Here is a 27,861-nt window from a genome sequence, read left to right on the forward strand (position 1 = left end):
GAAAAAGCTATATAAAAAGTATTTTTTTAAAAAAATGATATATATAGTTATTAATCTTTAAGTTTAAAAGATTTTCAAAGGAAATGAAAAAAAAAATTTCTTTCTTGTATATATATATATATATAGTGAAGAAAATAATTAAGCTATAGAAATATGATTTGCCTCCTCTAGCTCACAAAGGTTACTCTTATCTAAACAATAAAATAGTAAAGCATTAACTAGACTTTTTCAATAGGAACAGCTAAGTTTGATTCTATTTTTTGGAATAAAATTCCCATCAATCAATTTCAATAATTAATAACTATTTTCATTAATACTTCCACAGCAAACAATTACTTGTAATTTATCTTTCTCTTTGAAATTCCATACCTATAGTCTATAGATATCAACAATAATTGAAACTGCAAGCTTTCTTTTTTAATTATTAATTACAATAACTAACAATAATATAAAAATACTTTTGATAAATTTAATATACTCAGAAGAGAAGAGGTGGCATTAAAATATAATAATCATGTGGTGTTGCTTACAAGGTCCAGCTGGTCCATGGAAGTGGCCCTCATATATGAAACAATAAACATTTATTTACTATGTTCCAATAATTTTAATTTATGCCAACGTAAGATTTTTTTTTTTTTTTTAAGTATTATTCTTAATCTAAATAATAAATTTTATTTAATTACGTTGGGACCTTGGGTTCCATGTTGGACTCTCCTTCCCTGCAATTTGAGCTGGGCTGGTCTTTAATGGGCTCATAACGTAGTAGGCCAGTAGAAATCACGTGACACGTGAGAGGCACATGTACGGTATGTGGCTATAGATAATAAAAGTCCGGTAGCAAATTTGCGTGTGACATGTGACATTCACGTGCTCAACTCTGTCTTCTTGCTCTTGGACGCTATTGGAGCTGTTATTATGGAACGAACCACTATTTGAAAAGGAAAATTACATTGGTAAATAATTGATGTTGCGGAAATCTTTTTTCTAACGGTATCCATATCCAGTGGGTATTACAAATCAATTTAGAGAACAAGTTTTTCAAGTAATGTATTCTCAGAGCAATGTAGTTCTTCGAAAAGCAAGAAAGTGCTTACTTGTGAAATAGTAAAAAAGTGAGAGCTGTGATACATTTATAGAGAGGGATCTAAAGTTTTCAAAACCAGTAAGAACCTTCCCAAAAAGAATAAAAAAAAAATTATTGGCATACCAAGAAATAATAAATCTATCATTTTTTTCTGTTTTCTTTCTCAGTACCCGTGTTTGTTTTTTGCACCTCCCAAAGCTCTCACTCATCTTTTCATGAGGTACTATTTCGGCTCCTTCCTCAATGGCCAAATACTAATATCCATGTCACTGTATGACACTGTGGTCTCATTTCTTGAAGTAAGACTGGTTAATTGGTTATATCCCCATGTGGGTCTTGTAGTGTAACAGTATTTTAGACTATGGTTCCCACAAAGTTAAAGCCTTTCCTTGATAGTCTATTCTGCTCACGTACTTTCCCTCGGTCGCTTTCGATACTGTTTTTGTGTCAAAGATGAGGCAGGTGCCTACTTGACCAAGATTATAGCAAGTGAGCATTTACAAGAGATTCCTCAACTTGGTCGTAATCAACAATTCCATTCATGGATCTCACAAGTCCCAACTATTTTCAAGCTCCTCCTATTTTTGCTTCTACTGGGGTAAATAACCTGCATTTGGTTCTTTTTCATTTATTGCTTTTTTAAATGCTATTTGGGTTTTGGATTTTGGATTTTGATTTGTGTTTCTGGTTTTTCTTCTTACGTTGCGGTGTTCTTGTGTTTTAGGAACCAACATTGGAGACCAACCACACAGGCCTGTATGGGAAAAGTAAAGACAACCCATTTGCAGACCCTTTTCAAGACCCGCTTTGTAAGCTCAATCTTAAAGAGACATCTGAGTTTGTCAAATCATTTCCAAAGGCAAATAGTGGTATTCAAAGGAGAGAGGGAGTGAACTCAGTGACCCAAAGGAGAGTGGAAGCTCCTTCTACACCTGGTAGGCCGCTATTTAGCTATAGTGTTGGTAATCTTGCAAGAAAGAGCTTCCCTTCTAAGTGGGAAGATGCAGAGAAGTGGCTAATGAGCAGTTCTTGCCATGAATCTCCTGCTTATGCCTTTAAGCCATCGCCAGAGCCTTCAAAGATTCATAAACAAAATGATAACTTCAAGCAGCAAATGGATGTATTTGCAGAGAAATCAAGGGTGACAGAGGAAAAGGTCTCAAAACTCGTTTCCAGCTTTCAGGGGTCAGTGGCTTTGGACCAACACAACCCAGGAGTTGCTTTTGATGGGGTCTCTCTTTCTCCAGATGTGCTTCTAAAAGGTAGGATTTTTCTTCATTTAAGTTTAATGATACCTTTACCTATTTGGCTTTTACTTCTCAGCTTGTCCCCTTTTAGCTCCAGTAATATTCTTATGATAACCCTTTTCTTTTGTCTTCTAAAAGCATAACAAGGCATTGAACTTTTCTCTACTGTTCAATTGCTTTATTTGTTTGGGAGCAAAACCACCATGCATGGGTTTCAGCGTTGCAGAGTATATTTGACACAATGTGGATAAATTCTTTTCATTTTAGACTTGGTTTTCAGTTGCTGATAAAATTGAAGTTACATGAAAGAATAGAACTGTGAAATTTTAATGTGTGTTGGTTTAAACAACTGCGTCAGGTTCAATTTTGTTAAAAAGTTTCCTTAGTGTGTATAACAATTTCCACTGCAGTGTACAGATTACAGAGTTCTTTATGAATGATATTTTACACAGCTGAGGCCTTTTTGTAGCTTCAGATAGCGTGCAATACGTGCGTGTTATTGATTTAGAACTATCAAATAATCATTGTTCCATTAAAATGATTTATCTTTTTAGAGGTGCCTTCATCTAATTCTAGTATATATATATATATATATATATATATATATATATATATATATATCTATATTTTGAGCTTTTCTCATTCAATGTTTGGTGGCGACTGCAGATAAGTTCACTGATGAGGTGGAATCAGTTTTGCCAAATTTTCGATACTCAGAGCCATCAAAAGAAGGATTTCTATTTAGAAACACGGGCAATGAAGCAATGAAAGATGCTGGCACTGAAGTAATTCACGAAGTGAAGCACAGGGATGTTGGGACAGAAATGACTCCTCTAGGCAGTTCCACAACTTCTAGATGCCACACACCATTCAAAAGTTCATCGCCTGCTCGCCATAACACCCCTGCCAATAGGTCAGGACCTTTACCCTTAGGAAATTCTAGCAGCACCACCGACGTCACCATTGACATTTCACAACTAGAAGCATGCCATTTGGCTAAGCTACAACTCGGGTCACAGTATGATTCAGTTGCATCAAATTGGAGCTCAAGGGAGGAAGAGGAAGAGGAAATATCAAAGAGCCTGAGACACTTTGAAACAGGCATCACTTGCCGTAAAAGTGTTTCTGATTCAAGAGCTGCTGCATGGGAGGAAGAGGAAAAGACAAAATGCTGTCTTAGGTAATCAGTTGTTCATATTTTACTTTGTTTTTCACAGCATTCCTATTGGTTTAACAAATTTAGTGTCTGTTTTGTTTGAGCTACAGGTATCAAAGAGAGGAAGCAAAAATTCAAGCTTGGTTGAATCTCCAAACTGCAAAAGCAGAAGCTCAATCAAGAAAGCTTGAGGTACTTAATTTCATTCTTATAGGGTCCAAATCACAAAAACGCCGTCCTTGCATTGCAATAGAATGTCTATGCATCTCACCTCTCCCCAGAGCTCACAATGTGGGAGATCCCATGCACTGGGATGCTCTAATTTCTTGCTTCATTCTGTAGTTTTTCTATCATTAAAGTCTGCGCATTCATTCCCTTGCGATGGATATTCAAGAAAACAGATTATGTGCACATAGAAAAACTTAATACGTATCTTTCCAATATTATTCTAGATTCTAATTCTTGGCTTCTACCATGGTAAATTAATCATCTTATCATGTCAAGTTGTAATTAGATTAATGTTATTAAACCAGTAATTTACTATATTCCTAAGAGTTGGGATTGGTGGAAGCCATGTGAAAAAGCTCGTATTCTAGTATTGAAAAGTAAAGATGATCTAAGTTTTTATCTTGTCTAGTTGTGCATATTTATCATCTATGGCTTTATAAGGTTGACTGTAGTGTGATTTTGTCTGGGTTATCGATGGATTCACTACCTCGAGCGCCTCGCTGCTCTTGAGCACCAATTGTCTTGTTTTCTTGACTGGTTCACCTCAGTTGGAGTGTCTTCCTCATTTCTATATATTGTTAAATTGCTTCACTCTTAAACAAGTCGAAAAAAAGCTACAAAGTCATCAAGTTCATACATAAATAATTCCATGGTTTTTGTTGTAGCTTGTAAGCCCATGTGATTTAGCATTTAAAATTTTTGTTGGGAATTGGAATGTTTATTTGAACTAAGGTTTCTCTTGCTTGGAAGATTGGTACTTAGTTTATGTTGATTAAAATAATCCCAAGTATAATTAAAAAAAGGCAGCATTAGTTTATCACTTTCTTTTCTGCTTCTTGCATTCACTCTTGCCTCTCCATTAGTTCTGAGTTTGCTTCCGAAATGGAAACAGGTGAAAATACAGAAGATGAGATCAAACTTGGAAGAGAAATTGATGAAGAGAATGGCGATTGTGCATCGAAAAGCTGAAGAATGGAGAACTGCTGCTCGCCAGCAACATACAGAGCAGATTGAAAGGGCAAGTCAACAATCCAAGAAGATGATTAGTCGACAAATTTCTAGCCATACTTCTTGTGGTTGCTTCCCTTGCAACAACCATCCTTGATAATCTAGAGACAAAAGACAGATGCTTGTATCTCCTGTTCTTTCTAATCAAAACCAAAAAATGCATTCTTTTTTAATTTTGCTACACTGAAGATCAAATACTAAAGAAAAGAAAAGAAAAGGAAGCAAAGAACTACCCATGCACATCAAAGAAAATGGGTAACCTGTTTAAATTTAATTTCAAAACAAGAATAGTCAAAGCAATGGACCACTTCTGGGTGCTGCAAAACCAAAGGTTCCACCATTCTCCATTAAGTTGTTAGCGTCATAATAAATTACTAGCCGTATGGAGGTTCCCTGACAATTAGAGGGCCAATTTCTGCAAAAACTTTGAATTGGCTGGGATAATAATTTGACTAGGAGACCTAGAACTAGTCATGCTGATGACTCTGTAATCTAGATGGGTGTTTAGGAGAATTTAATGAAGGATGTCCTTACAAGCTATGTATACAAATCTCCTCTTAAAAAGGTTTAATAAGCTTAATTCACATGAGTTTTTCCTTTCTTGATAAATGATTAGAAAATGATAGAAATATAAAAGAAACTAATTTTGAACTCCAAAGCATAATTTGCCAATCAATCTGCAAAAATTAGTTAGTGACTTGTCTTTTCTTGATAAATGATTAAGACCCTCCAACGGTCAAGTTAATTATCAGTTGGTTTAAATAAAGAGTTGAGGTAGATAAAACACTATATCTATACAAATGTGTATGGGTAGAAAAGGAGTGTTAATGCCGTTTAAGCCCGTTGGACTAAATTGGCCTAATAGGGCCGGATCTAGGCCTGCAATGAGCCCAAAAACTTAGTGTAAGAAAAATCGAAACGTTACCTGTCTTGTTTAACAAGTAGACCTCTACAAAAGCACAAGAAACGCGAAGCAAGCAGACCTACTCTCTGCCCTTTCTCTCTCTTTCGCGCAAGGATCTGCCATTGAGATCAAGCAAAGATGTTTCTCACAAGGTAAACCTCATAATTCCCTTAAAATAATGCTCTCATTTTGATTTTATAATTTTTTTTAATTCATTTTTTTATTTGGTTTTTAGTTTTTGAGCTTATGATTTGTGTCTGTTTTTTAAGGACTGAGTATGATAGAGGAGTGAACACTTTCTCTCCAGAAGGTAGATTGTTTCAGGTTGAATATGCTATCGAAGCAATCAAGGTAATCTAATATGAATTCGCCTTAAACCCCTCTTTGTTCCCCTAGAAAGTTTCGACATTTATTTGCTCTCTCGATAAAAATCTTTCTTTACCACGGTCTGTTTTCAGTTTGTTTCATTTTTTTTTTTTTTTTTTTTGATAAATGGTTTTCCTGGGAATTATTTGTACTGGGTTAGAAACAATTGTCTTTTACTTTGAGCACTAAAAAGTTAATTTTAGGAGTCAAGTATAATTGGTAGTGATTAATCGTGATATTTGCTATAATACTCTATGGATAAATAAGTTTTTGGCGTTCTTTATGGTTTTGAAGAACTCGTTAATGGGATAACAGTATGGACTTGATAATTGTTCCTTCATCAATTCAGTATGTGTATTGACTACTATTAGAAGTCAAGGTGACCAATGAAGAACATTTTTCACCAAAAACCTACCTCTTAGATATCTTGAAGGAACCAATAAACCTCACGCAGTTTTTTTATGTACACAAGGCTTTGGAAAAATACTAGAGTGAAGTTTATGAACTATGATTCATTTGGTATCAGGGCCATGAAAAGAAATTGTTAGCTTGAAACTCGGACATGGTTGTGGATGGCATCCTAGGAACTCTCACTCATGACCTCGTTCTCCCAAAGTGAGGCTCTCCACCATAGGATGTAGAATAACTCTGATAGATACTATTGATTGGGACATTGGTAGCCGTGAAAACAGTGCACACTTGGTCAACCTAGAGTGGTCCATGGCCAGATGTGGAATCATTTCGTATCAAAACCATAAAAAGCAATTATGAGTCATGAACTCTTACTCATGACCTGCATTAGGCTGAACAGATTAACCTGTCCAGCTAAGACCCAGAATCCCACTTATTACTCCTCACCACATTTCGCTGCCGTGGCTATTCGGTTTATTTTATTCAGCCTCAAGGGACTTTTGTTTCTCCTTGTCCGCACCTTGTAAAGGTTTTGAACCCAGCATCTCTGGGCAATCCATGGGGCTCTAATACCATTAGGCCAAACAGATTAAATTGGACACTTATTACCTACTCCCAATGATTAAGCTGAATAAATTGGACACTTGATGATTGATGCTATCTTGATATGATCTTATCTTTTTTACCATTATTGCAGACTGGAAGAACTGTTCTACTTATTATTACCTTAAAAAAAGAAAAAAAAGGATTGCCTATGTCAAGCAGATGCTTACTTGAATAAAAATAATGTGGTTATCATATTTTCAGCTAGGTTCAACTGCAATTGGGATAAAGACAAAAGAAGGTGTTGTGCTTGCAGTTGAGAAGCGTATCACTTCACCACTCCTGGTTTGCCACTTTCTCCTGGTGTCTTTTTATTATATGAGTTGAATTTTTTTACATCTTTACTGTGGCAAAACCACAATCTGGTCAACCAAAGGTGCAAGTCCAGTGTTGCTTTTAGTTATTCTGTAATGGTTGTGACGATGTAAATCCATTTGTAGATAATTGCTTATTGGATTGAATGTGACATGAGGTTACTGCATCATATGAGTGGTATGCATTGAGAAAGGTCCAATGAAGTTGTGGTCTTACTCTTAGATATTCGATTGTTGGAGATACTTCCTTCTTGAACAAATTATTCAGTACTCCAATTTTAATATTGATAAACGTGTAGAATTTTCATGAAGTGCATGTTTATATGCTTCAAACTTGATTTTGCGGATTCAGCATGACTTTAGAAATTTACTAAATCTTAATATGTGGGTTCTAGATGATGGACATTGATGTTCCATAGTTGTGAAATTTTTACGGTTATCATCATTGCTCTTCAACTCTTTTCCAGGAGCCCAGTAGTGTGGAGAAAGTTATGGAAATTGATGAGCATATTGGATGCGCTATGAGTGGATTAATTGCAGATGCTCGTACGCTTGTTGAGCATGCACGTGTGGAAACTCAGGTACTGTTTTCATTGTTTTTAATGCCATTCTTTGCACATTTTTTGGAATGGCACTTCTATTGATTTCTTAAGTTTATTCTTCAGAACCATAGATTCTCTTATGGTGAGCCCATGACAGTGGAGTCCACAACACAAGCACTTTGTGATCTCGCTCTACGATTTGGTGAAGGCGATGAAGAATCCATGGTAGAGCAGTTTACTTTTCACTTTAAAAAAGAAAAAATAATTGCCTTCTGATAATTTGTTTCTGCCTTTTTTTTCATTTCTTTGGGAGATGCTTTAAAAATAGTCACTACAATTCATTGTACAATCTTCAATTGTATTTTAACATTGTCAATCTGCCATTGAAATGATACTTTGAAGAAATTCATTTTTTTTTTTCCCTTTTCACTTCTGTTTTCTTCTACCTGCCAAAGATGTCTGTGTCTTCTTGAAATTTATATCAGTTGCATGGATGAATCTTTCAGATCCATTGCTGGATTGATGTTTTTGATATTCTGCAGTTACTAAAGGAAAGTGCTGGAACTTTTCCCACATGCTTTCTGGCAAAAGCTATCTACTTTAAGTTTTAATATTGTAAAAGATATTGGAAATCTTTGTTTATCATCGATTGTTAAGCTGCTATTGCTTTTGTGCACTATCAATTCTCATGTAGTTTGTTTGCCAGATGCTTTTACTGTCATTATGGAAGATAAAAAAAAAGCATCCTTTTACTTGCTCCTTCCACTATGCAAATGAAAATTTGTTGAAAACAACACTGCTTATAGTCATTAATGTTAAATCCTGGATATATCATCTTATGCTTCCTATTATATGCTTTTGATGTATGTGATGTTATTTTTTTGCAGTCTCGTCCGTTTGGTGTGTCACTTCTCATAGCTGGTCATGATGAGAATGGTCCTAGCCTGTAAGTAGTAATGTCTTATTAGTAATGATGAGAATCTTCCTATCTTTATATAGATACAATGATTATTATGTTATTTATGTTACATCTAACAGACTGTTGTTGTATGTTTGCAAATAAATTTCCTAACTGGAATCAATATATATATATATATATATATATATATATATATATATATATATATATATGATGACAGTGTCGTGTATTTCATTAACAATTGTATTCTCATCTCTGTATAAATACAACAATTCTAAGTTTAATTGCCTTTACACGCGAAGGTAGTTCAGATGTTTAAAATACTAAAAAGAAAGCAGCTATATTGATGTAGGTGCAATACATACACTTGGACAGTCAATCATAAAATGGTTAAAATCATCTAATAATGCTGCAGGGGAGAAAGCACCCTGCCTGCTTTGGTTTCTATTACTTGTGCTATTAAATGTGTATGTTACTTTTTCTGGCATAGAAATTGGTCATGCTAGCATATGTTAACACTTGAGCCTGTTTTACTTCCATTTTTACTTGTGGTGGCACCTCTTTCCTTGCAGTTGTGCTTAATACATACTGTATGTAACAGGTATTATACTGATCCATCTGGCACACTTTGGCAATGTAATGCAAAGGCTATTGGTTCGGGTTCAGAAGGTGCAGATAGCTCTTTGCAAGAGCAATACAACAAGGTAGTGCCATCAAATATTAGTTTTCAACAACCCCACCAAACTCTTTACCCATTCTTTTTGCTCCCTCAAATATGTTCCTGCAACACTTCGTGACTTGTTAGCTCCACGAGGAGTTTGAAATGAATGTGGTATTTCAATTTGGTTGGGTATGCCAAGTATAGTAGGTTGCATGTGCACTAATTGGCCAACTTATGAAACCTATTTTTATTCTCTCATGTCATATGCTAGTTTTTGGATCACTGGTTACTTCCTAATTTTGTGCAGGACATCACGCTTCTAGAGGCTGAGACAATCGCACTTTCAATCCTGAAGCAAGTCATGGAAGAAAAGGTAAAGCTCGATACTATTTATTTGGAACTCAATATTTATACATATAGTTTATCATTTAAACTATACTATTATATATTTTTCTTACTCGTTATCGTCAACTAAATTGAGCTATTGATTTCAGGTCACTCCCGACAATGTTGACATTGCAAAGGTGGCTCCAACATATCATTTGTATACCCCCGCAGAGGTGGAGGTCGTCATTAATCGTCTATAAGAAGAAAACTATGTCGTGAAATTTCATTATCGAGACATTTTGGATTCCCTATTGTTGCTTAAACTGCTTGTCGTCTTTTTAGTTGGGGAAGCAGAGGATTGGACCTATACAATCTTTTTTCTGTAATGGTGCCTACAACTGTGCTGCTTAATTCAGTCCTGTAACTTGATTTCATCTCAAAAATGAAGCACTGTTTTCCCTTGGGCTTTCTTGTCAGTTTAAACTCGATTATGTTTGAACGATATGGAGAATTTTTTGGTTCAAAATTCTCTGGAATCTCCGGTAACTGCCATCAATTGATCTGTCTGGCACTCTTACGTAGATGTTGAAAGTGCCATAATATTTTGGCTTTGAAACTGGTGTCGAAAAACCATTTCCCATGAAGTGCTTTTGAAATTGTTAATTGTGCAGACCAGCCTCCAGCTTTAGTATGGTTGCATAAGCCAGACAGTTTCAAGATTTCCCACCGTATGATTTTCGATAGACTAACAAAAATTTCTATGCCTGTGTTGATCCCATTTATTCATTGATGAGCTAAAAAACTTGACGAACAGATGAATGTGCTTTATGAAAATACAACCTTAAACGGCATACTTCAAAAAGCATTTATTTCTATAAAAACTCACATTTCTACTGCAAAGGGTGAAAAAGTAACTATTTCTCTTGCAGATGGACTAAAAACCAATCTGTGCTTTTAAAAATTTGGCAAACATCTTATTGTGCAACTTTCTAAAAACGAGAACATAAAGGTTCCTTAGTCGCGAAATTCTTCCATGAAACTTTTGTGGAACTCGGTCAGGCGGGAGACAATGGCTGGAATCTTGTCTTCCTGAGGGAGTATGGTGCACCTAAAATGCCAAGTGCCGGGAACCTTTTCAGAACATCACAAACACAAAAGAATCAATCAGAAGTCTGAAGACATTAAACTTTCAGAGAGTTTTAAAGCAGCATCAATTAGTTTGTCAAGATGGCTATTAATTCAGTCATGACAGTGAAATCAGATTTAACCAACAGTAATAGAAGAAATAAATAAGGCTCACCTGCCGAAAGCCAGAACCAGGCACAACAACAACTCCAGTGGCATTGAGGAGACGCTGGCAATAGAATGCATCTGGAGCTTTTTTTGCAGCCTCTGCAGCTTTAATTGCCTTTTGAGGCAGAACAATGCGGGGGAAGAGATACATTGCTCCCTCCGCTTTGTTGCATGTTACACCCTCCAAATTGTTGAGTGCATCTTCCAACGTCTGCCATTAATCAACAGAGAAGTAAATGTATAAATGGAAGTCACAGAGAAAGTAAAAATCATTCATGGTCACTGTATAGTTCTACATTGTTAGTCTCTAAAATGTCAGCAAACACACTGTCATCCACCACTTACACAAAGAATACAACATAATTCTAACACCTGACAAGATTCCCATTTAGTCACATATGTTAGCAGTCAAACTAATCCTACAACCTCAGATCCTCCCTTTTTCCTTTTTTTCCTTTTTCATCAACTTAAATCAAAGTAACTTAATTTCATTGGACTAACCTTTGCACGCCTTGCAAGGGATGACAAGATTCCATCTTTCTCAGCAGAATATGATTCATATGATTCATCTCCAACCTGAAAACATCCGTATATTTTTTTGGCAATTACAGTAGAAAACAAGCAAATAAGGATTTTATGCCTCCTTAATAACATCAGATCTAAACCAAGGTAAAAAAGGAGAACATAAATTAACCTTGGGTGGACTCATGACAAGACTAGCAAGAATTTGACCAGAAATATTGGAACAAAGATTCACAGATGCTACTTTGTATATTTGTTCCATTATTTCAGGACTAAAACCAGTGACTTCCATGTAACCTCCTCTCTTTCCACACTCTCCATAGTACCCTGAAATTATTAAAAAATAACAATAACCATGACCCTTATCCTCAAATTGGGAAATTACAAAATTTTCTAATCATCTTGATATAGCTCGTATTGTTTTACCTTTAGAGACTGACTGAAAGGATACAAGAGATATATCCTTTTCACCATAACCCATAGACCGGGAAATTTTTTTAAATGAGTGGAACTTCTTCTCAGGAACGTAAATGTTTTCTTGATACACCTGCATGGAATTTGTGTAAGGTTATCCTTCAAGCCATTCGTGTTGGTGAGAAGTCAAGAATATAAGGTTCATTCTAACTGCTAGCATTGCCCACCTCATCTGCCAAAAGAACAAGGCCTTCTTGCTTGCAGAATTCTACAATTGCTTTCTGGTTGTCCTCCGCAAGAACCTGCCCACAAAGTCAAATTATTTAACAGTACGCAAATTACCTCCATTGCAGCAATACCAAAGTCTTACCTGCCCTGTCGGGTTGCCTGGATTTATTACAACCAAGGCCCTGACAGAAATACCCTTAGACTTTGCATCCTCCATTTGCTTCTTAAGCTCAGAAATTTCTAATCCCCAGCCAGTTGCTTCATCAAGATAGTACGGAACCTGCAGATTGAGAGTTCAACTTCAAAATGCAAAGTCAAAAAGACACGTATAACCAAAACATCAGACAGTTAGTTGCTTAATCTTCTATCAGCATTGAGGTGCAGTCAATTTTCATTCTATTCTACTAGAACAATTGAAGCAATCCGCTTTTTATAGCCAGTAAACAGTCAACATAGAAGACTATGCAACAAAGTTGGCACAACGTAGTGCATCATGTTTCTTTACATACCAAACTGCCACCATGGAGAGCAATTGAAGCAGAGTATAATGGGTACTGAGGAATGGGACAAAGTATTCCATCCTTTTCTGACCTTATCAGTAACTGCATCATCATATGGACCTGGTAATACAAACAAGTGATCAGAAAATAAATGGTTAAAGTATGCATACATGTGTCTAGTTGAGGTGCATCTACATGTGACCATTTACGCATAGAAAACATTTATGATAATAGGAGCTTATCAAACTTAAAATACAATCAAGTGGGATTGACTGTTACCGCTGGACTTGCACCGTCTGTCAAGAAAATATCATTTGGATCAGCAGCAAAACCATCACGGGCTTCAATTCCAGCAGCAATTGTATCACGTAGTCCCTTGATACCCTGATGTGGAACGAAAATTAGGATCATCTTGTATTCTTACAATAGCCATTTCATTTTAATAAATTTTGAAGTTCCTCAGAATTGATGCTATCATTGTAACCTGACTATGACTGTAAGCACCAGTGGCTCTTCCAGGAATTTGATCGAGAATCTGCCAAGCTCGCTCTATGGAATCAGCACTATAACAAGTTACAAGGATAGTTAATGAGACATTGTGAAAGAATGTCTGGAAAACCTTTGTGACAGGTTCTGCACATAAAAAATGACAATAGCAAGGGATGACATTCCTTTTATCTCCACCTGCTTAATTAAATTGGAAGATTTCCTCACAAATCTACATTTTCCAAAAGAAGTTATGAACTATGTCCGGACATGAGACAGGCTAAAGCCTAAAAGGATCAACTCATACATACAGAAAGAAATCCCTGAAAACTTCAATGACTTGCATTTTGCATTTACATGTAAAGAATGTGAGGATGAGTAATATTTTAATCATGGAAGCATATCATATCCTCAAGCTGGAAATAGGGGGTAACACTCAAAATGTCTGCTCAAGAAGCAGTAAGAGCTACAAGAAGCTGTCTTCTACATTTGGAGTGGAGAAAACTGTCCATAGAATTTTATGGACCAAAATCATAAAAGTAAACTACCTGAACAAACCCTGCGTTTCACTTTTGTCCAAAATAGCAGGGTGATCACATAATGCAAGAACCTAAGGAAGAAATAACACTTGATGAGAACTGATCCAGTCAAATACATAGTGCAGTGCGTTCCATCAGGAGGCTGTAGGAAACTAACCTCTCGAAAAAATGTGATTGGCTGCTGGCCAAGGGATTGAGGATTTCCAATATTGCAGTAAAGTATCTGTTACATGATGAAATCAGCATCAGAACACTCAAAGTGCTTTAAAGAGCATCGAGGAAATATACATATGGAAACGCTTCCCGTTTTGTTTTTTAAGAGGTCCATTATGTGTGTTTAAGATATTTGTTTCTTTAATATTTTTGATAGAATAATTCTTCATCAGGAAATATAAAATCAAGCCAGTAGGATAAACATCAATTAGAGTCAACAAAATATAATTGTTTTTGTTTAATTAAGCTATTGAATATTCATTTGCATCCAATCACTACCAAAGCGATGACTAAACACATTGACGAACATGAGCACAATTACATAACAACACCATAAAATCACCCCTGACCAACTAAATAAATACAAAATTAGAATTCTAAATTACTATGAATTGAAAACATACCTCATCAAATGGAAGAGAACCTGGCTTAGACTTTAACTCATCTTGTAACCGCTGCGTAAGAAATACAAATATTCAATGATCACATTTCACAGAGTCAGGTAGATGGTGTTTGTTTCGCAGAACCATAAAGAGAAGTAACATAAAACAACTGATCATAAGTCTTACCTGCGCAATGGTAACAATCTCACCACGGACAGCATATTCACACTCCAGAACCTGGAAGTGCAACACATGATAGATAAGAAAAGGGATTACAAACCAGAACAGGAAAAGGCTGTGAACAACTTTGAGAAGCAAACTGATCGCTAAATTATAGAATAGGAGAAAAATCATCCTTTGACCATCAAAGTCTACAATTTACTGATTAAACTTTTGTAATAGATAGATTTTGGCGTTTCGGAAAATGCATTGTAACTGATTAAACTTCAAGATTTCCCATTTTACAAATGCATAGAACAAAATAAAGTCTTGCATATATTAAATTTTATTCTAGCGAACATGATCTTGCAGCTCAATTAAAACCCAGCAATAAATAAAGCCCTGTAATTTGCTTAAAGATTAAATATGCAAAGTGAAACCAAGTCATGTGGTGCATTGCTTACTGGACTTCAATTAGAGCATAAACACCCAATCAGCAAAATGCAAAGTGAAGCTAAGCACTTTATAACAGCTGCGGGTTTGGCTATTATTGCAACTTCGAATTTATGTAATAAGGTACTTATTCTATTTGTCATCCAATACAATTTTAAAATCTAATGACCCATAAACTCCTCAAGATCAAATTTACAGCAACTTCACCTACATCAAGAAACACATGTAAGAATTAAATTGACAAATTGAAAATTTGAAAGGTGGCGCAATAGCCCAAGAGCAATTTATATAAAAAAAAAAAAAAAAAAAAAAAGAAAGAGGAGTACAAGTTACATTATTATATAACATCAATCCGAATCAAAGGTAAAAAATAAACAAAAACAAAGCAAACCCAGATGTAAAAAACACGCAGCTTCAACAAACAACAGGCAATCAAACAGTGAATCGAGATCAAAGCAGCCAGCACATATATCAAAAGCAAAAATGAAAAGCTAAAGCACCTTAGGATTAATGGTATCAACAGTGAGAGGAGCCATGGGTGAAGAAGAAGAAGAAGAAGTAGAAGGGGAATCAACAACAGAAGTATTAGACAGGAAACGTGAATGAGAAGAGGCGAGAGGACGCAGCTGCAACAAGCCTTGATCTTTAGGATGATATTGATAGGAACGGTGGAGAAGGCTTTTAGCTCTACCAATCACGAATCTCCGCATCCTTTATACCTGTATACCACAGATGTCGATTGCACACGCGGGAGAGAGAAAGAGAAGATTTTGACGTCCGTTGCTTCCTTTTGTTAATTATATTTGTTGGTTTTTCCAATGAGAAATTAAAGAAAAGCCACGCTTTTTCCGAAACTGCCTGTTTAAGAGAAGACCGGGGTGATTTCTTTCTTGTTTCTTGCCTTTGTTTGATTGTTTCCCTTTCTAGAGATTTGCTTCTGCCCACAGACTCTGCTTCTTCAAAGTTCAAAACTTCAAATTAGGTGGGCTCGGTGGCTTTTTAGGTTAATCTTATGAGATTGGACTTAAATATCATTTTTTTTAAATTAAGTTTAGCTTAACCTAAACCCATAGGATATTCGTTAGGACACTTTTTTTTTTTCTTTTTTGAAATTTCATTGCGACACTTTTTTTTTTTTAAATGTTATTTTTACTAATTTTTATTAGTTTTTGTTGGGATTAATTTTATTTTATTAGCCAGTGATAAGTGATAGTGTAAAAGTTGAGTCATGAGTAGACATTAATTCTTGTAAAGTTATCATTAATTTGTCTGTGTTAAAAATTTGTTTGTTTCTTAAATAAAATCATAATAAAATATATAATAAAAAAAGGGTATTGCTCAATTTGTCTCTTAAATATATTTTCCGTATATAATTTATTTAAAATTAAATTTTAAATCAATATCCATTAATTATATTTTTAAAAAATTAAGAAAAAATACAAAATAATTTTAATTCAGCAAACCAATGTTCTAACAGTCCTAATTTAATATTTTTACATAGACAGATATAATAGATAAAGAAAGAAGCAATTGTACATCAAAACTGTGAACAAAGAAAAGTGAAATTTGTTCTTACATTATTTAAACAGACAGACGCAAAATTAAAAGCAATAAACAAATGGCAAGCTGGTCGGTGACCGGAGGAAAGGGCCATCTCCTTTTCATTCTCCAAAGAGAAACTCCATGCATTTGTTAACGTGCAGGCGCAGGAATCTTATGAAATTTTTTGGAAACCGTAGTGCTGTCTATCTGCTTTTTAAGCTCGAGATGTTTCACTGATCGTATAAATGAAAAGAGCAATCCAATCTGCCTATCTTGGATAAAGCAATTTTTAAAAATTAACAAATAAAATGAAGAGAAAGAATAACAAACAGATTAGCTGCAGGTTTTTCTGATCATTATTTATCTTCACCGTACAAATTTGTGATGGTTTCTAAAGAAGTGAGAGGAGGCCACATAAAAATTATGCAACACATATACCAGTAGTAAAAGAAAGAAAAGGATAAAAAAATTGTGTGAACACTAGAAACAAATTCATCTTCTAATGCCTATAATCAAAGAGAAAAACGTCGGAAAAAACATCCTCTTCTAGTTATAGAAAATCGTAAGCAATTCTATAGCTTCCCAATCTTCACTCAATATAGCATTTGATGCAATTTCTGATCATAAAGTGGAATCAAATGTCACAGTTGCTGGCAGCCACTCAGGTCCTTGGATAAATGATCCTACCGTAAATCTGCTTGCCTCATCTTCTGTAAGACTAGGCTTATACCCAGCCCATGTAACTCTTTTCTCCACATTGGCTCCAGACCCTGTGTTCATGTACTCTCCATAAAATATCGTACTGGGCGGGTCAACGCCGCTGACCCATGGCATCCAGCCCGCTGGACTTACCAGTCTGTCAATATCAGTCTGCATAATAACTGTAGTTGAAAAATTTTTCCAGGGCCTACCAAGATATGTAGTGGCTGTAAGAGTGGCACCAAAAGCATAAATCTTGCAGTTCTGAACTGAAATGCCTGTGTTTTGGTTAGGGTCTTTCTTGCCCTGAGCTGTTATGGTGTTGAATTGGTTTGGTAAGGGCTGCCTGGGCTGGATATTGCATTTCTGGAAAACAACCGCAGCGTTGCCAAAAATGAAGTCAATAGTGCCAGTAACGTCACACTCACGGTAGAATTGTCGATTGGAGTGAGCATAGAGTGTGTCCTGATATGCATCGAATGCACATTGGTAATAAACAGACATGTCTGAACCAGACCTGAAGGCCACTGCTTGGTGCTTTGCTGCCCCTGCTGTGTTGATGAACTTTATGTCTCTCGCCATGAAACCCTTGCCCGTGACAGCTGCCCAGATCATCATATTCATATAGTTAGTAATCCCTCTAGTTTGTGGGGATGCAGACACACATGACTCCTTCATTAAACAGAATAATGTGAACATAACCTAACACTAACATCATTCTAGAGACAGCAAATTAGAAAAATAGCTTGCATTTGAAAGTCTGTTCTTTGTGGGGGGCCCCGTTTTGGCCAAAATAGAAGCAGAAAGTAGGAGATGCATGTTCTAGTGCAAATGTTGCGGGCCATCAAAACCACTACAAACATGTAACATGCGTACCTGTCAGTGAAGTTTCTTTAAGAACAGTAAACTTCGAATCCCCATAATGTAAGTGATACCAAACTTAACTAGGAAGTTGCTGCAATAGTTTTGCCACCCAGGCACAAACTCAAGTGGTTGAACATGAAAATTCATTAACATGAAACTTCAAATCCATGTTCATGAACCGGTCAATATATCTAAAACAGAGAATCCAACTAGCAATTAAATTTTCCCAGGATTTGTAATTAAGTTGCAGGTGTCTTGTTGAAAGTACAATTCCACACCAAAATTAGAGAGCTTAACAGATCAAATGTGTAGTTTGACACCCATGATAGACCAGGTCAAGGGGAGTAATTTAGGCCCTTCTAGAATGCAACTAATAGAAATACCAAGAAAAAAAATGTGCCTAGTCATAAACTCTTTTGATCACTTGGACGCCTCAACTTGGATTATGGGAGTAATTGGGCCACCAGAAAAAAAATTTGTAATGTAGCAATTAGACAAGCACATGGTGGGCACCAACTTCCATTCTGAAATTTATATTGTCACAGCATGATTTATGTGGTTTAACAGATTTTTAGGTAAGAGTTACAGATCCATTTCACATGGAATACTCAAAGTCCATGTGCTTTCCTTAATCCAGTCATAAGAAGACCAATCTGCTATCTTTCTTAGCAGACGAATCCATATGGCACATGAATTTGATTCAAAAATTGTATCTTTCGAAGTTTCAGAAATTTGAATCAATAATTTTTTTTCAAAAAAAAAAATTAGAATCAATAATTAAAACTACCCATCAATATCTATAGCCTCCAATCATCGAAATTCCACAACTTTCCAGGTAAAATCTCGTTAAAGAGTTATATAAAGCAGTTCAATTTCTAGATTTTAATGAAACTAAACATAAATTTAATTTAGAAATGCATATATGATTGAATGGACAAATGAAAAAAGATTAAGAACTTACCAAAAGTGGCTGTAGAGAAGGTAGGAGTTCCGTCCACAAAATTCTTGCTACCAGAAATTATAGTCTTGTCTTTCCCATCTCCATAAATCATCACATTCCACTTATGTTTATCCAATAGAATATTTTCCACATAAGTACCTTCCTTGACATAAATAATGAATCTTGATAAACTCTTCTTTGGAATTGCTCCCACCGCTGCTCCGATGGTAGTGTAATCCCCACTGCCGTCCTTAGCCACCGTAACATTAGGGGTAGGCTTTGATTCTTGGAGTAGCCTCCTATCTCCCAAACTAACCCAACCTGGAAACCCTGAATTGGATCTTTCAGAACCCAACAACTTTCGATGAATTGGGATGTTGATATCTGATAACAAACCCAAAATTTTGGCAACAATTGCTAAACTATTACTTGCAAACTCAGTTGAATTCACCATTGTTTTCCTTACATCTTCAAGAAGCGTACTATTAAAATGCTTTGTACTGTTCAATTCTTGCAAAGCATCTAAACATGTTTCTTGGTCAGTAATGACAGCACTGAGCCAAGTTTTCATGTCATTGATTTTAGCAGTGGATAAAATCTTTTCACCATCCCCGACAGCCATTGAAGAAACAGAGTCATTTAACCGATCTACAGCATCATCAAAAACGGAATCACAAACACTCAAAGCAGCTTTAAGCGTAGCATCATTAGCAGTTTGAATAAGCTTAGAAGGATAATCTTTAAGCCTAGAGAGCTCATTCATAGCGACACGTAAAGAAAGCTTAAAAAGAATTTCAGGGTCAGTGGTATTAGCAGTTTCAAGAGCAGAGATGCTAGAGAAACAAGAAGCTGGGTACTGGGTTACTCTGCAAACAGCTTTGAGTGAAGCAGCCGGAGTCAACTCAGTTGGCGCGACAGAGTCTGTTGATGATTCATTGTTTCTTTTGTGTAATACAGTTCCTACAACAGCACCAATGATAACAGCAACAAGAACGACAGAGGCGACAATGAGAATTATGAGACGCTTACGTGTCTTTCGCTTGAAGGCTTGTTCTTCGGGCTCATCTACTTTACCATAGCCCTTGAAGGAGTTGATAGAATCCATGGTTTCAATTTCTGTTTTTTGAGTTCAAGATGATGTATAGGAGGCTCTGTCTTGGGTGTCCTTATATATAAAACAGAGGCAGAGATTCTTATTTCTTACTATTTACTTCGACGCTTCTTTTTTAAGATTAGTAAAATCAATTAGTACGGAAACATCATTACTGTCGCTTAATCAAAGGGATTCTTTCTTCTGGGTTTCATTTCCTTTTTTTTTTTTTTTTTTTTGGTAATAAATAAATAAATATAAGATTATGATTATAGTAATGGAGTTGAAATGACAAGTTTATCCCTATATTTGTCATTTTTGTTTTGTATTAATGTGGCCGGTTGCTATTATATTTTTGTTTTGACTATCCATAATAGTAAAATTCATATGGAAATACACTTTATTTCTATCTTTTAATAGTACGGATTTGTAAATAAAATTTTCCAAGAAATGCACTATTCTTCAATTGATCCCAACGATCTTTTTTTTATTGATCCAACCGCATGGTAGTAACTAATATCTGTAGTTAATCTTAGGAAAATCTTAATCCACTTAATATATATATATATATATATATATATATATATATATATATATTTACTTACTGATCGTATACATTATTTTAAAAATATTATTATTTTTTTAATATACCATCAGAAATATTCTCGCGCCCCAACTGTTAATCAATTATATTCCTATATTACCATGTTAGCAAATAGAACGGTTTAATATACATTTATATCCTGAATTTTAGAGTTTATAGCACTTACACTTTAATTTGAACTTTGTGATAATTACATCCTAAAATAAAAAGTTGAGAGTATTTACACCCCACAATTAAATTAAGAGTTGGTTTACAATAAAAAAATATTTTTATGGGATCTATAACTGAGTTTGGGTTAATTTACCTAGAATTTAAAATCAAACTCGAAACATCAGTGCTGAAGAAGAAAAAAAAATTTTAATTTAAAATAGTTCTCATCTATCACTTGAGTACATCGTTGATTATTACAAAATTTTACTTTCACAAAAGCGATTGATTCATAGAAAGCACTTCGAGCTCAGACAATGGTTTCAAAATTGGTATGTTAATTTCTTTAATTTAGTTCATATATGTTTATATATGGTAATAAACACATGTGGAATTGTGTATTAATTTATATATTTATTGTACATGAGAAAGTATAGTTGAAAATAAATTTTAAAAAACAAAAATTTTAACAATTTGATAATCCCATAATTTGATGAATTTAGAATAATTTATGCATATTTAGAATTTATGCTATAATTAACATTAGCTCATCTACTTCATTATCTTCGGAATATACATATATCAAAATTATTTAAACCGAAAGATCCATTGAATTAGTTTAGCTTTATATATAATTTGAATCAATCAGCAACATCGAAAGGTAATGATGTTAATAATGATATTTACACTATTCACAAATAGAAAATGGATTTTTCATTAGGTCTAATGTTTTTTTTATTGCAAATCAATCGTTAATTTAATTTAGGAGTATAATTGCCGCAAAGTTCAAATTAGGATATAAGTGTAATAAACTTTCAAGTTGAGGGTATACGCGTAAATTAAGCCCAAATAGAACACGATTCCGAGTGCTATAATTCTGGTTGAGCCAGCTGTCGACGTGCAGTCATACTATACTATTATTGAAACTTAAAATTGTGCAGAAAAGGAAGAAAGTGGTAGAGCAATATCGCTGACGTGGTCAATACGATGCAAATTACAAAACCACCGAATGTCAACCATTCTGTTAGCATTTTTGGCCGCGGATTTAATCATTTCATTTATACTACAGCCAAACTTACCAATTCTGCAGTGGAAACTGCATCTGTCACCACCCTGGATATAAAATTAATCTGTCCTTTTCATTGTTTAGTTGTTCATCATTCAATTTCATATTTTCAAGACTTAATTAATTTTAAGGTTCTAAAGTGGTAAGATGGGTCCTTTTTGCCACTCAAAGCCGTGTTGAAAGATCAAATTTTTATAAAAAAGCAAAAAAAAAGAAAATTTCATATCCAATAGAAATGATCTTTAGAATAGAAAATTCCATTTTTAAAGAAACAATAATTAAATTAGCATTCCCTTTCATGATTTTGGGTGACAAATGATGAAATTGATGTCTGTAGTATGTTCCCTCATGAAACAGAAACAAAGAACCTTCAACGGATTGATGGAGTCAAACCTAAAATTTAATAAACAATTTAAGAGCTCTTTCATTCTTTTTTTTTTTTTTTTTAACTTAAGATTTCTCGTTCTTTGAATCAATGAAAAGACCAATAAAATTATACTTGATTGACAATAAATTTTATTCTTTGATTTAACATATTATATTATTTTTAATTTTGATCATAAAAAATTATTCATAAAATTATAAGCGAGTTTTAAATGTGTCCACTTTCTATTTCCACCGAAGCCGTTTTGACTTTGTCCTATGAACTAGTCAATATATTTTCTACAAATGCTTCAACCTCGCGATACACACTCCTCATTTATACTATCAATTTACATTTTAATGAGTTGAAATAATATTACAGACTATACAACTCTTATGGTAAAAAAAAATTCGACCTCAGAACTTCTCATTTTCGATATTAATGACAAATCAATCATACCATATTATATAATTTATACCAATACAAAGTGTCACAAGTAATAAGTTAATCTTTGAAAATTTACTGAAAAATCAAATTCAAAACGAAATTATTCGTCTCATATCTTAGCACTTAAACATAAAAATGAAATTAGTTTCATATTCGAAATGGTCAGAGGAATATTCATGGAAAAAGAAATTATATAAAAAAAATTAATTTATTAGGTGGATCAAGTGGTTAATATAAAAAAGATACGATATTTTTTGGGGAGATATCAGTTGAATTCCAAGTGTTTTCACTTGTTTCTTATAAGCTTCTCCAGCCATGTGATGTTGGTGACATCTCACTAGCCGATGATTGCGCCACTGTTTCTTTTTTCCCTTTTTTAAAATTTTTTTTATTTCTTAATTTCATTTTCATGATGGTTCTCTTTTTAAAAAAATAAAAATTGATAATATATATATATTTTTTTAAAATTTTGGTTTTTTTTTCGCCGTTTTATCCTTTTAATTCCTTAATAATTACCATCCTCTTAAAAAACGAAAAACCTGCTTAATTTCGTTCGTTTACAGGAATAGCCAGATTGTCACCAACACTTCACAGGAATAGCCAGATTGTCACCAACACGTTTTCAACGTTATGCCGTTTAAAATCATTTACGTCGTTTGTTGGCAAGATAATGGTTTGAAGGTGCGTACCTTGCAGGCTTGCACACCAGAAATCTAAGCCCACTTGGATGAGTTCTGGGCTTGTGGGCCTAGAAGGTAAACTAGGCTCGGAAAAAGGAAGGAATCAGAAGCTCTACCAAATCAAGAATTTAGAATTGAAATTTCACCTGATTGCTTTGTAACTGTATAAAATTCAATTTGAATGACAGGCATGGTTTCTAGAAAAAGAATTAAAATTTGGAAATTGAATTATGAATTCCCACGCTTACAGCAAAATCCCAAAAAGATTAGGGTTAGTGCTTCAAGAATTACATCTAAGGATTTGAAATCCTTACAGGTATGTCCATTAAACCTCTTACGTTCTCACAATTTTCTTCCTCCACATCTCTGAAAATAATATTAACTACGGAAGCAAAAAACAATCAGAAATCTTTGCATGCTCTTATTGATTAATAATCAAGAAAACATACAAATATGGCCGCAAGGAACACTCAAATATATCAAACACTTGCTAGCTAGAATTATTAATTACCCAACCTAAGAAAACATTTATAGACCAAGAGAGAAAGGGAAAGTAGTGCCACGCAACCAATTACTTCCAGCAATGAAATTTCCAGGAGTAAATGCTTGAGCTTCACTTGCACTTGTAATTACCTTATATCCTTTCCAAGTAACCCTGTTAGATGTTCCAGCACCAGCACCAGAATTCTGATACTCTCTGTAAGTCAATGTATTAAGAGCAAAATCTCCAGTCCACAAATGCCAACCAGCAGGATGTATCACATCAGAAATTGTTGATTGCATTATAACAGTTCTTGAATATTCTTTCCATGGCCTGCCAAGATAAGTTGGGAAACTACTCTGCACAGGTTTTAGATCAGAAGTGGCACCAATTCTACTCTTTTGAATAACAATTCCTGTGTTTTGATTTGGGTCAGTCCTGCCTTGGGCTGTCACCATATTTTTTTGGCCTGAATTAGGTTTTCGAGCATGGATATCACAATCTTGGAGAACAGCAGCTGCGTTGCCAAAAATGAAATCAACTGTGCCTGCAACTAGGCAGTTTATGAAAAATTGACGATTGGAGTGGACATAGAGAGTGTCTTGATAGGCTAGCATATCGCATTGGTAGAAAGCTGAAAGATCTGAACCAACTCTAAGTGCTACTGCTTGGTGCTTTGATGGTCCAGCCGTATTTTCGAATGTAATGTCCTTTGCTAAAAATCCTTGTCCCACAGCAGCTGCAATCACATGCAAGCTTTCATGTCAGTAACTACTAATTCAGGGTTGAACAGGACATAATTAAATTAGTTAATTAGGTCTAAATTAGTTAATTATGTACTGCAAAGAGCAATAATTGAAGTGAACATGAAGGGAAGGAACGACAAAGAAGCATCAAGGAAGCGTCCTACTAGAATAAATGCAGATCCACCATATGCTATTAAAGTACCCTCAACTAGAACTTGTCACTCTGTTGGCTGTAACCCACTCATTCATAGAAAAAAACACTTCCCATAAAAACTTGTTTTGAAATTCTGAAGTGAACGTAACTAACTTTTCTTGAAAAAGAAAACAAATTCTTGAAAATGAGGACAAAGACAGAGAATAAAGAAGTGATTGTAACCATTTGATTCTGACTTGATTGATTTACGTATTCTTCTAAAATTTATATTTGGGGTAGACAATTTTTTGTGTTAGCCAAACTTAAAGATTTTTATATTTTAAAATAAATTATCTATTATAATGTATGTGTATATATCCATTTGAAATAGACATCTTTTGGCTCCTACCTTGAAGAATTTTTGCTTAGTCATATTGGTGGTCCATGCAAACAGAAATCGTGGCTTCCATCATACAACCATTTCAAATAATCAATAGCATATGTCATGTACCAATCACAATTAAATAAAATTCAATAAATTAAAATTACTTAAACCGAAATTAAAAGCTCACTTATAGAACAAATCAATCAAAATATAGATTTTTTTTTTTAAATGTTCATACTTTATCTTTTTTCTATAGTCATAATTACTTTTTTTTCAACAAAATTAATTTGATTTACGGGTGGACTCATAAATCACATTTAGACAGGTAAATCTCTCCGATTATATGCAATAAAAGAATTTGCATATAATTATCAGTTTTGGATCCCATATGTTTATGTATCCTAATAAGCTAGCTCAAAAAATGGACAACATTATATAAACTATATTATCACTAAGCCAAAAGAGCAGATGGTCTTACCAACTGTGGCAGAGTTGAAGGTGGTGCTGCCATCAGCAACATTTCTACTTGCTGTAATAATTGTTGTTTTTCTTCCATCTCCCAGAAACATTATATTGGTCTTACTCTTTGGGACTTCCACATTTTCCCTATAAACGCCTGCTTTTATTCTAATAATGTACCTTTTACTACTTTTTGAAGGAGCAGCGTTAACTGCATCTTGAATTTTCTTATATTTCCCACTTCCATCAGCTGCCACCACCACATCAGGAGTCACCGACGACGACTGCAACAATCTCCGGTCACCTGCCGACAACCACTCCGGCCAGCCGCTTTCTTGATTTTTTCCCTCCTCCTTAAGCTTCCTGTTTGTAGTTGCAGCTAATTTAAGCTCATCAGCAATATCAGTATCGGTCATGTTCTTTATCATTGCCAAAGCATTGCTACACATTTTCTCGACATGAACTTGACCATCTAATAAAGCTTCTCTTATACGCTTATCAGCTTCGTCATGAGAGAAACCGTCTAAGCAAGTTTCTTGATTAGTTATAGCAGAACTCAGTAGGGTTTTAAGATCATCTGCATGTTGCGACAGTGATTTCTTGTTAGGGTATTCTTCAAGATCCTCGGCAGCTTTATGTAACTCGTCAAGAGTCTCGTCTATCGTTTCCAAACAATCATGGAGAGCTGTTTTTTCTCTTTTGGTAAGCTTTCTTGTGGCTATTAGTTTTTCAACAGTGAAGAAATTGTGTTGAACAGCTGTTGTAGTAAGGTTTATGGATAATTCAATGACATCTTTTTGGCTAGCCAAGTTAGCCGTGGCTCCAGGAACAGAGGCCACAGCTGAGAAGCACAACTCAGGGAATCTTGTGCTACTACAGGAGGATTTGAGTATGGCATGAGATTGTGAAGTGTTATCTTTCTTGTTTGAGTTTACGCCGGTGACAATGGCAATTATAGTGGCAACTATGAGCAGAGACGCAAAGAGAGAAAGGAAAAGCTTCTTGCGTTTCATGGAGATGGAACGCTTGCTGGTTTCTTGCATACCAGTCAAGTTTTCCTTATCCTGGTTCATTTTGGGAGGTGTTTCTAGCAAGAAAACTAGAAAAGAGAAGAGAAGATAACACTGAAATGTTTGCGCTATGGTTTGAGAAAGGAAATCATGTGTTTATAAAAGATGAGTACAGAGACCACCAATTAGCTTTTGGCGTTTTTCTCGTAATAATAAAGTAATATCCAAAAAATAAAAATTTAGTAAGAGTTGTTTGGAATTAATTTCGTTACATAATCTTTCTGGTTTTCATGTGACCATCCATTTTTCTAATTTAAAATAATAAAAAAAATAACAAAAATATCAAACAGTAAGTCGTTGGTTTGTCGTTTTTTATTTTTTCCAGTAATTTAATTTTATTGTCAATTGTATTTGAATTAATATAAAGTCCATTAATTGTCCCCACCATATTGGGCTGTCGTTTACAATATTTAATGTAATTATAATTTTTTTTTTTTTTTGGATAGAGTTTTATATTATTACAACATCTGCCAAAATTTTATTTATTAATTTTGACAGATACTAAATAACCGTTCTTCCCTTACACTTTCACTTTCAGACATCGCATATGACACTCTTCAGCTTGACCTTTAGAATATTACACAAAAGTTAATTTGATACCTAAAACGAGGTATAACGTTTGCCTTTTGCTTGCAAGTAGCATTTTTCTATTTACTCTACTTTTAACACGTGTCCTTTACTTTATATCCACTGTCCAATTCCAACATAATGTGGCTAATTATTCTTATTTTTTCCTTTTTTTTGGAAATTTGTTCATATAGAAGTTTGTAAATTAACCATAAACGAGGCAAAACGTTTGCCTTCTATTTTCAAGTTGAAATTTTATATTTTTTTTCCATTATTATTTTCCCACTATTAGTAATTAAATATTGTAAATTTTCCCGTTATACATTTGATTGCAAATCCTCGTTATTTTACATAAACGTGGTCATGGGTTTATTTATTTATTTATGTATTTTGTGTAGTTAATTATTCCTCAAAATTTCTTCAGATCAAAATTAATTAAATCTCTTTTTTTTTTTTAAAAAAAAAAAAAAAAAGATCCATTCACACGTTGTATCAGTTAGCAAAGACAACGTAAGAGTATTGATTAAAGCAAAATTAGACATGTTTGATATGGTGGGTCGTCAAAATTGTTTTATTTGTTTTTTCTATATCATTTGATTTAGACTTCTGTAAAGTGT

General features: G+C 34.5%; 5 protein-coding genes across 5 annotated transcripts; 2 read left to right on the forward strand and 3 right to left on the reverse strand.

Moving 5' to 3' along the window:
- The first annotated feature begins 1,484 nt into the window (after window positions 1–1,484).
- On the forward strand, window positions 1,485–4,896 carry LOC105631327 (Remorin family protein). The gene is made up of 5 exons (XM_012213407.4): window positions 1,485–1,682; window positions 1,809–2,346; window positions 2,998–3,511; window positions 3,598–3,679; window positions 4,608–4,896. The coding sequence occupies exons 1-5, from the start codon at window positions 1,626–1,628 to the stop codon at window positions 4,818–4,820; spliced, it is 1,404 nt and encodes a 467-aa protein (XP_012068797.1). The 5' UTR covers window positions 1,485–1,625; the 3' UTR covers window positions 4,821–4,896.
- Window positions 4,897–5,636: 740 nt separating this feature from the next.
- Window positions 5,637–10,246, forward strand: PAE1 (20S proteasome alpha subunit E1). The gene is made up of 9 exons (XM_089717267.1): window positions 5,637–5,779; window positions 5,897–5,978; window positions 7,212–7,292; window positions 7,789–7,902; window positions 7,987–8,088; window positions 8,751–8,809; window positions 9,384–9,486; window positions 9,751–9,816; window positions 9,938–10,246. The coding sequence occupies exons 1-9, from the start codon at window positions 5,766–5,768 to the stop codon at window positions 10,028–10,030; spliced, it is 714 nt and encodes a 237-aa protein (XP_089573393.1). The 5' UTR covers window positions 5,637–5,765; the 3' UTR covers window positions 10,031–10,246.
- Window positions 10,247–10,579: 333 nt separating this feature from the next.
- ALAAT2 (alanine aminotransferase 2) lies at window positions 10,580–15,881 on the reverse strand. The gene is made up of 15 exons (XM_089717260.1): window positions 15,461–15,881; window positions 14,535–14,585; window positions 14,370–14,420; window positions 13,910–13,975; window positions 13,762–13,823; window positions 13,212–13,290; window positions 13,007–13,111; window positions 12,737–12,847; window positions 12,370–12,507; window positions 12,227–12,301; window positions 12,012–12,132; window positions 11,758–11,912; window positions 11,565–11,639; window positions 11,071–11,274; window positions 10,580–10,901 (listed from the first exon to the last, which is right to left on the reverse strand). Exons 1-15 carry the CDS (start codon window positions 15,668–15,670, stop codon window positions 10,785–10,787), a joined length of 1,620 nt encoding a protein of 539 aa, XP_089573386.1. The 5' UTR covers window positions 15,671–15,881; the 3' UTR covers window positions 10,580–10,784.
- A 943-nt stretch (window positions 15,882–16,824) lies between these two features.
- PME1 (pectin methylesterase 1) lies at window positions 16,825–20,223 on the reverse strand. The gene is made up of 2 exons (XM_012213404.4): window positions 19,027–20,223; window positions 16,825–17,803 (listed from the first exon to the last, which is right to left on the reverse strand). The coding sequence occupies exons 1-2, from the start codon at window positions 20,108–20,110 to the stop codon at window positions 17,124–17,126; spliced, it is 1,764 nt and encodes a 587-aa protein (XP_012068794.1). The 5' UTR covers window positions 20,111–20,223; the 3' UTR covers window positions 16,825–17,123.
- Window positions 20,224–23,801: 3,578 nt separating this feature from the next.
- On the reverse strand, window positions 23,802–26,793 carry PME2 (pectin methylesterase 2). The gene is made up of 2 exons (XM_012213403.4): window positions 25,627–26,793; window positions 23,802–24,623 (listed from the first exon to the last, which is right to left on the reverse strand). Exons 1-2 carry the CDS (start codon window positions 26,678–26,680, stop codon window positions 23,932–23,934), a joined length of 1,746 nt encoding a protein of 581 aa, XP_012068793.1. The 5' UTR covers window positions 26,681–26,793; the 3' UTR covers window positions 23,802–23,931.
- Window positions 26,794–27,861: the final 1,068 nt, after the last annotated feature.

This window comes from Jatropha curcas, chromosome 1 (genome assembly GCF_041381405.1).
Source record: "Jatropha curcas cultivar XTBG-Jc1 chromosome 1, XTBG_Jcur_1.0, whole genome shotgun sequence".
Taxonomy (NCBI): Eukaryota; Viridiplantae; Streptophyta; class Magnoliopsida; order Malpighiales; family Euphorbiaceae; genus Jatropha; species Jatropha curcas.